At 34.9% G+C, this 10,140-nt stretch overlaps 1 protein-coding gene across 1 annotated transcript; it reads right to left on the bottom strand.

Annotated features, from left to right (window-relative positions):
- Positions 1 to 4,797: 4,797 nt before the first annotated feature.
- LOC123634852 (40S ribosomal protein S27-like) lies at positions 4,798 to 5,049 on the bottom strand. Its single transcript, XM_045546543.1, has one exon. The coding sequence runs from the start codon at positions 5,047 to 5,049 to the stop codon at positions 4,798 to 4,800; it is 252 nt and encodes an 83-aa protein (XP_045402499.1).
- Positions 5,050 to 10,140: the final 5,091 nt, after the last annotated feature.

Below are 10,140 nucleotides of genomic sequence, written 5' to 3' on the forward strand. Positions count from 1 at the left end.
CTCTCACTTTCACCACTACGCCTTCAACCAGGAAAGGCTGACCTGCCTGACTTCAGCACTTGGCTCTCTTGCCCCAACTTTTCCTTGCCTTCAGCCAATGGGGAGAAGAGAGAGGTATTTATTCTCCTGCCTCCTTCCCAAGGGGTCGTCATGGGCCAACAGAAAGGCGCATCTGTTATAAGATGGCTGTCTCCACTCACCCTTGCTTGTAATTCTTCCCTTTCCTCTCCTTGTGAGGCGTAGGGGCAATCAATAATGGTGCCACCATTTCTTACTTGGCCAACTGAACTGTCTTTTGTGACTTCCTTTCTATATACTTTTTGTAAATAAATCTCGACAAATCTCCTCAAATTATCCTAATTTGAAAGTGCCATCTGTTTCCAGCTAGGATCCTAACGTAAATATTCATAGAATTTTAGAGTGGAGAGGAGTACACGTATTGGTATGTGTACTCAGTTTGTAGAGGTGAAGAGAGGGAAATGTGCTTGCTCAAGGTCACAAAGCTAGTGGCAAAATCCATATTAGAGGTTTTTATCAACTAAAGCAATGTTATAAAACAGTGGTTCTCAAAATGTGTCCTAGACCAGCAGCAACGGCATCACTAGGTAATGCATTAAAAATGCAAATTCTCAGGCCATACCCTAGACCTACTAGATCAGAAACACTGGGATAGGGCCCACTAATTTTATTTAACAATCCCTCTAAGCAGGTGACTGTGATGCAAGCTAAAATTTGATGACCAACATTTAAGGTACATTTTAATATCAAAGAAAAGAGATAATAGGAAAAGCACAGTAATTTGGACTATTAGGGGAAAAGTTTATTTCCATAGACAGGCTAAGTTAAATAATAGTCTTTAAAAGTAACTACAGGTACATTAATGTTCATAGCAGCACTATTAACTTTATTCACAACAGCCAAAAGGTGGAAACAACCCAAATGTCCATCAACAGATGAATGGATAAATAAAATGTGGCATAAACATACAATGGAATATTACTCAGCCTTAAAAAATAAAATTCTGATGCATGCTACAACATGGATGAACTTTGAAGACATTATGCTAAGTGAAACCAAACACAAAGGTATTAATATTATATGATTCTACCTATATGAAGTACCTATAGTAGTCAAATTTATAAAGACAGAAAGTAGAATGGTGGTTCCCAAGGACTTGGCAGAGGGAGAAATGAGGAGTTATTGTTTAATGGGGAAAGAGTTTCAGATTAGGAAGATGATGACGGATGGTGATGATGGTTGTACAACAATATTAATGTGCTTAATGCCACTGAACTGTATAAAATGTTTAAACTGATAAATTTTATGTTATATATATTTTACAACAATTAAAAAGTAGGTGTCAATTCTTTTAAAATACAAAATAACTATTAGAAAACTATTTCAATGTTTATATTATATAAAGCTTTTCTTAATAAATCTTGGGACTCAGGTATTTTCATCTAGGTAAGAATTTGGTGTGCCTTAAATCTGTGATTAAAATAGCATCATTTCATCAATTACTTATAAATAATTTGCTAAAGTTGGTAAAAGTGCTTTGCTTTATCAGATAGCTTAATCCTCATGGTAACCTGTTTTTTCACATGTGCTACATAGGTATTACAAAGTAAGCTTCAGCTCTGTCCAAACTGGTCATATCAGTCAGCTGCTGACTTATCCAACACTGCTTATCCAAAGCCTCTACAAGTTCCCAGCCAATTCCCAACAAGATAGGCCAGATAACAGTAGTTTCAGAAGTAGCAGTGATAGGAGTAGTAGTCATCACCATCTTCATAGTTGTAGTTGTAGTAGAAATAGCTGGTATTTAAATTGAGTGCTTACTACATACTAGGGGTTGTTTTAATTGCTTTTTATATATCCTCACTCATTTATTTTCCTGACAACCATATGAGGTAGACACTATTTTTATCTTCCATGCCTCAGAGAAGTTAAATAACATTCCCAAGTTTACCCAGCTGGTATTGTGGAAGAAAGATGAAAACACAGATGGTTTGACTTCAGAATCTATGCTTTTAGCCATTAAGCATTGCTACCTCCCTTAGTAATTACTATCTACCATATATTTGGCATTCACTGTGTGCCAGGAATCGTGCTATGTGCTTTTCCATACATTATCTCACACAATCACACTGAAGAGTTGATTTAGCAGTAGACACGACCTGTGGAGTTTTTTTATCCATTGCCTTCTTCCACATTCTCTCAGGGTAGACATCTACAGCCAGGTATATACATTGGACCTCTCCCAATCTAGTTAAAGCTGCCTAAGTTAGAGGCAGGGAGAAGCTCCAAGTTCCTTCAAACAACTCTATTTCATACGTCTTTATAAATGTGATAAAAGTTACTACTTTGACTATGTCTATTGGTTATTATTGCCTTAAACTTTCACCAATTTCTGCTCTTTATTGAAAAGCTAGGTTTAAGTAATGATTTAAAAATCAAGAACCTCTTCAGCATTATTCTGCACTTATGAATGCTTTTCCTAGAATAGTCAGGTTTATGTGGTACCTGGACCCTACTGTAGTGCTAGAAATTTACATTAAGGCTAACATTTTGATTGAAAAGTATTGAAAGTGAATTACTTGATATTTCTATCTTTCTATAACTAGACAAATAGAAACCTCTAATCTAGGAGTACTACACAGAAGTCACCTGTGGACCATTTTAAGAAGAGTTCCACAAATTCAATCCCTGATATTCTAACAAAAATACCCACTGCAAAAATATCCTAGCAATGTCAATATGGCCTTTTAACTTCACCTACAGAACTATTGTTACACTCATTCAAAGAATTATCTCATCATCACCAGTTACATTTGTATTCTTACATGTAATTGGATAAAGAAACTCTATGAAACAAGAAGAATTTTAAGACATCCATTGGTTTATTTTAGATATATTTACACATGACATTCTATGACACAATTTCACAGGCTCTATGCCCTAGTCACAATTGCATTAATTGCCTTATCCCTTAATGATCAGGTCAATGATTAGCAAGGGATATTCAAATAAGTTATTTATCTCATTCCATATAGACTTCATCTGTCCATCTACCATCAGTACTAGAGTAGACATTGGGCAGAAAAAGAGTTGATTAAGAGAATAATGGAATGAGGATGATGGTGTGGGAAAAGGGACTTTTTATATGACCAATGGTTTGACTTAAATCCAGTCAAAAACCAGCAATTAGGCAAGTTAATTTCATTGGAAAATCAAACAAATCATTTGTTTGATTTTATGAGTCAGCTGAATAAAAATAATTTATAGCAGTGCTGTAACTAGAAACTGAATAATTTGAATACTATGACAATAAATACTAACAAATATATACGGACACCATAGTATCAATAAAAGACATTAAAATGAATGTATTTTCCTGGTCATTAGTGATACTGATCATTTTTCATATATCTATTGGCCATTTGTATGTCTTTTCAGGTCCTTTGCCCATTTTTTAATTGGGTTACTTGTTTTCTTGCTATTGAGTTGTTTGAGTTCCTTATTTATTTTGAATATTAACCTCTTATTAGATGTATGGTTTGCAAATACTTTCTCCCATTCTGTAGGTTGTCTCTTTAATCTATTGATTGTTTCCTTTGCTGCCCAGAAGCTTGATGCAATCCCATTTGTCTATTTTTACCTTTGTTGCTTGTACTTTTACGATCATATCCAAAAAATCTTTGCCCACACCCATGTCAAGAAGATTTTCCCCTGTGTTTTCTTCTAATAGTTTTAGAGTTTCAGGTCTTATGCTTAAGTCTTTAATCCATTTGGATGAACTTGGAGGACATTACGCTAAGTTAAATAAACCAGACACAGAAAGACAAATGCTGAATGATGTCATTAATATGTGGAATTAAAAAAAAATCAAACTCATAGAGGCAGAAAGTACAGTCATGGTTATCAGGGGCTGGGGTGGGTGAATGAGTCTGGGGAGACTTTGGTCAAAGTATACAAAATTTTAATCAAAAAAGAGCAATAACTTCAGGAGATCTATTGTCCAACATGGGGACTATAGTTAATAACAATATACTGCATACTTGAAAATTGCTCAGAGAGATTTTTAAAGTTCTCATCACAAAAAAAAGGTAGGTGTGTGAGGTAATGGATACATATATCAAAACATCCTGCTGTACACCATAAATATATACAATTTGTATTTATCAATTTAAATGATGAATTAAAAAATAAATGTTTCATTTTTTAAAAATTTAAATGAAATATCTTAACTCTAATTTCACTATAATGTGTGAGACTTGTTGTTCCATTGTTTTATATTGACATTTACTTCACATCAATAAAAGCTCCAAAATAGCTTTTATTGTCCCTTGTTGATGCTTACACAACTGAGACTGATCATATACACCTGGTAGCTTAGAATAGTTTCACATTCTACAGGATCTAATTTGTCTTCAGAAAGACTTGCTTTATCTATCTCATAAAAGGTTTAGAATCATGAAAGCTCCTAAAGGGAAAAACACTGGAAAATAACTTGGTGTTCTGCCTGGAAATGAATATATCTACATGAAAATATATTATTTCCTGCAGCAAGGATGCTATCAAATAAAAAGCCTTTTTGGTCATCATGCTGGACTTACCATGAAAAGTCTCATGGGAAAGCAGCCATTTTTTGATGTTTTCTAAATCATGTGAACAACTGAAAACATTTTCTAAGTGCAAAAATCAAAATAGCTTTTAAGCTCATCATATGTAATAATTTTTTTTAACCAAAATGTGTTTATTGGGATGGTTTCCCATTCATCTTAATTCAGAGTACTTTTACTGCTGTTTCCTTCTGAAGGAATATCCTTTTGTAAGCCTTGCTTTTCTTCCTATAGGCTGGCAAAGGACAGTAGAGCAACTAACACACAAAACTACTATTTGTACATGGCTAAAGACCTTTGTCTTTTTACAGTATCCGGAGCATTTCACTTCCATGAAGTAAGAATTGGGGCTCTGCACCAGACATTTCTTGTGTTTCCACTTCTCCTCTTCTGGAGAGGAATGAAGGAGATCCTTTGTGTGTGGCATTTTCTCATGGGGAAGTTGTCACCACTGGAAAGATGTGCATAACTCATAATAAATATTGGGAAATGGATAGATATCAACAATCCAAGTTCATTATTGTACTTTTCTCATTTCAGGTGCACATTGAAAATAATTAATGATGCTTCTTAATCTTAATTTCATTGGTATATACTTGGTATGCTTTATATGCATTCACAGTGGGCTATGACTTCATATTTCCTGGAAAGTAATGGAGCATATGCTTTAGTATAAACAGATTTTGTAATGAAAATTGAATTTCACTCACAGACCACATGGAAGCCCAAAATGTTTTGACAGATTGCACAGGGGAAAATATCTATAGCTATTTTTTTGCATAAGGGTTATCATACTAACTCAATATTATGGAATTATATTATATTATTTATTCATTTGTATTTACTTGATTGGTTTTTTTTTTCCTGTGGGTTTCGTACTATACCAAAAACTACACGTATGGTAAAAAGGTTGCCATGATCTTCATTAGGAAAGTCAAGGCAACTTTCAGAGCGTTATCATGCTAAATCAATATCTACACTGTATCACTATCAAACATGTATGGAAAAATATTCAGCTTCACTAAAAGAGAAACTATAAGACCATTTTTCAGTGGCAGATATATTGTCTCCATATTAGAAGTTTAAGACACAAAATAAGTATCAGGGTAAGAAAAGGAAATCCAATGAAAGAAAAAGGACAAAATGTTTTAAAGTTCCAACTCTTTAGAGAGACACATTCAGCATCAGCTTTGTCTCAGGTCCTTGAACTTCCTAAAGATATAGAGAAGGGTGAAGCAATGTGAAGAAATTTATATAAGGCACTATTTCTCTTACTTCATAATGCTTAATAAGATCAACAACTCATTTTAATCTTTCGGTGAGGAATCATGGTGATTCTTTAGCAGCAAATGCTAATTTTTAACAAAATCAACAATTTAAAAATATGTCTGCAATGCAGTCCTACAACTAAACTAAATACTCCTAGAGAGGCAAAGTGATTGTACTCTATTACTAGTAATAATGCTGAATTTATTGGTTTTTAAAATATTATATGCATAAATAACCATAGGATCCTTCCTTTTATATAATTAATTTCTTTAAAAGTAGACTGTGGCATATTCTTTGGCATATCTACATCTAGGAAGAAAATTTTACTATTGAAACAATATTTAAGGTATATAAAGTATTTGGAGCTAAAGAGGCTTGGTGTGTTAGTCAAGCTAACACAGTAGGTTTCTGATTTCTGGTTCTGGGCACCATTAACCTTGTGTTGTTGAGAAAGTCAGTTTCTGACTCAGGAAAGTGAGTGTCAGTTTTTTCAACCATAAAATGAAGAAGTAGATCTAAATGATCTTGCAGATCCCTTCTATTTTTTTTTCTAATAATAAAAGATACTTGTTTGCTTTATTTTATTAAATAAATATGGAAGTCAAATCAAAGTACAGGAAAAGAGATATATTTTGCAGGAATTTTAACAGAAGGCATCTGTTAGGATTTTAGAATAACCTACAAGATTTTCTCATAAGTCCAAATTGTATGATTAAAAGGCCTTAATGGCCTTTGAAAATATCAAAGACTCTAAGTGCAACAATACTGCTCACTTCATCAGTTATACTCACAGCGAAATGAATTCCAGTACTTCCCATGTGCTGCTAGAATGACAAATTCTGATTTACAAAATTTACTCTGTCTGGGACTCATTACCTTTTCATAACATTTCAAAATAAAGCATATTTAGGTAGACACATCTATTCTCTCTGAAAACACGATAACAAAATCCCATATTCAAACCAGAGTACTAGTACAATGTAGAAACCTTTTTCTTAAAAACAAACAAAAAACAAAACTCTAAAAGATCTTATTTTATAAAATATATAAAATTACTGGGGTCTATTCACATTACCTATTAAAATCAAAAGGTTAAACATTCAAAAGCTTAGTGTTTAGCTTAGCTGTGGATAGGTAATAGCAAAGGTTTTAGGCATCTTGATTCAGTAATAATTTTGGGGATATGTGTGATTAAACTCTCCACATAGAATAACCTCCTCACAATGACAGCAAGACTGGAAGACATTCTTGATGAGTCCTGATCCAACTGGCCAACAGTGCTAGCATGGTACAAATAGTTCAGGCTGGCCTTGGGGCCACGTGTGGCCTTCTGGATCCTTGAGTGCAGCCTTTTGACTTAATCCAAATTTTACAGAACAAATTCCTTTAGCGGAATTTGTTCTGTGAAGTTTGGATTCAGTTGAGGGGCCACACTTGGGGATCTGGAGGGCCACATATGGCCTTGAGGCCACAGGTTCCCCATCCCTGGTTCAACTTAAACATGTATAGGACCAGATTAATAAGAAATAATTCATTTTTATTCATTAATTGATTAAGCAAATATTTATTAAGCACTTACTTGTGCTAGGCACTGTTCCAGTACTTACGGGTACTGTGATGAACACACCAGCCCAAATCCCTCCCCTCACAGAGCTTACTTTGAAGTGAGGGGGAGAGGGAAAATTAAAATGCAAATACAGAATATATCAGATTATGACAAAAGATATTAAAAAAAATAAGGCAGAGTAAGAGAATAAAGTGTAAAGAGGTATAGTTGTATTTTAGGAAAAACGGCCTGGGATGACTTCTTTGACAAAGTGACACTTAAACAAGAGCCTGAATGAAGTAAGGAACAAGATGGGAGATTATCTGGTAGGGTTTACTACAGGGAAAGGGAACATTCCAAGAAGAGGAAGGAATCTGTTCTCCACATGGAATAGAGTTCTAGCAGGATTGCTCCACGAGGACAGAGACCACATCTCTTTCAACTTATTTCCTGGCACCCACCACAATATGTTGCACAATGTAGGTGCCAATTGTGCTTGGGACTTGGGTACAAGTCCCACTTCCTGCTCACTTCAGTATTTGAGAAAAGAAGAAAGGATATGTCCACTAGCTTAAGTCTATCAGCAATGTACATCCATTTTACCAGGGTTTACTGAATACTACCTATGTGGCCATCATTGTCACAGCAGAAAACCAGATTTTATTCATTTTTTGTCTTAAAATGTATATTCTGCTATTAAAAATCATAATCACATAAAGAAAAATGCGTTAGAACAACAAAGTTGAAATGAGTTAAAAATATCAAAAATACATTAAGTGGCATCTATTATCTTATTACTTCAAAATTTTCAAGATTTTTACCAAGCCAAGAACAAGAAATCTGAGAATGAGAATTAGATTTGGTTGTGGGAACTGATGGGAGATGTGTCATGGGAATTCAATTGTCATTGTGTGCATGTTTGTGTGTGTGTGTCTGTATGAGTGCATGTGTGTGGACAGAAGGTGTGATGTGTTTTTATACGTCCTTAGTGAAAGCTAAAAGCACAATATAAAAAAAATAGCTGAGTGAAGCCATTTATGGGAGAGTTAAAGGAAAGTACTCCAATTAAAATGCTTTTTAATGCTCTAACTTGACATAGAAATGAAGTCTTAGAAATTTGAAACAGACATGTTCATTATAGTCTGTAGACTTCCTTTCTTGAATGATAAAGTGTTAACATTCTTACCTGAGTTTTTCTTGGAAGCTAGGGAGCAAAAATTCAAAACTAACCTCTTGAAGAACCACATGGAGTGCTGATATTTTTAACCATTGACGTAAAGCAAAATCTCAGGCTGCCTATGTAACGTGCAGATTTCAAAGATGGTATTTGATTTGAAAGTATTTACCCTTATGGTTGGTATTTTATTTAAGATGGTATTTTATTTGAAAGTATTTAGCCTTATGCTTTCAGCCATGATGGAATAATGAACCAGATTAACCCTCCCACTTTAAATAACTTGAAAACTGAACAAAATCAATAAAACAATGGATTGTGATTCCTGAAAGAAGGTAAAGAAACAAGATGAGTTCAATGAATGTCCAGTGTACAGCCTGAAGGCAATTGCTAGGCTGCTGTTCAGAGAAGGGGAACCCAGACAGAGACCAGCATTCATGCTGAGTTAAGAAAGACAGAGTTTAGGGAGGACAAGGGGGTTAGAGGCTGCAAGACTAAATACCAGAGATGAGGGATCTGCACAGAGGTTGTGCTCTGGGAATCTGCTGAGAAGTCCCCTGGAGTCTGGCTGAATTCTGGTATGCAACGGTGTGAAAGGAAGCTACCCAGCGCTGAAGAAAGTACCTCAGTCTGAACAATTCTCAGTGCACATGTAGAGTTAATCGTAATTCATGGTTCTACCAGCCAGTGCGATTACATGGAGCATCCATAAGAATTATCATATAGGTATCACCATAATAATAAAAGTTAATTAGCCCTAGACTAACTGCTACTCTGGACCTAGTCTAATAAAATTTAAAAGCAAGCTTCAGAAGAATCAAACTGATTCCAAGTAGCCCAACTGTGCCAGAACAAAATCAATCACTATTTTAAAAAACAAAACAAAACCAATAAAACTCAGCAGGAAACATTGTAAAATCTAAAATGTCCAATGGTGAGCCCCATACTAAATCCTGATTTCCACTGGAAAAACTAAAGGAGCTGTTGATACCTGGTTATTCATTAATTCCGTCTTTCATATTTATCACAAGCCACATTCTGTGATAACCACTGAAGAAGCAAGGATGAATAGTCTATGTAGCACAAATTTTAGTCTTAATTGTGTAAGTTTCTATTTCCTTCTTCTGTTGGCATCTTATAGATTTTGGATATATCATCAGAGATTACAGTTACCCAATGTAGTTTGTCTTTACGAATGTCGAAGAAAAAACTAAGTAAATAGAAATAGTTAATGCTGGCACTGAAAAGTTACCAGTCAGTGTAAGTTAACAGTTATTGAATGGACTCCACCAGAAGCCCTTGACATTACCATCTAAGCCTCTAAAACATACTTTTTTAAAATTTCAAAGCATTATGGGGGCACAAATGTTTTTGGTTACATGGATCTCTTTTATAACACTCAAGTCGGGGTTAAAAGTGTGCCCATCACCCGGATAGTGTTCATTGTACCCATTAGGTAGGTTTTCACTCATTCCCACTGCCCCCCTCCCCCCTGCTTGATTTCCTTTGAGATTTAGTCCCCTCTATGC

Source organism: Lemur catta, chromosome 3 (assembly GCF_020740605.2).
Source record: "Lemur catta isolate mLemCat1 chromosome 3, mLemCat1.pri, whole genome shotgun sequence".
NCBI lineage: Eukaryota > Metazoa > Chordata > Mammalia > Primates > Lemuridae > Lemur > Lemur catta.

Excerpts from the sequence above, each read along its gene's own strand:
- LOC123634852 (XM_045546543.1), bottom strand. The coding sequence starts at position 5,049 with ATGCCACACACAAAGGATCTCCTTCATTCCTCTCCAGAAGAGGAGAAG.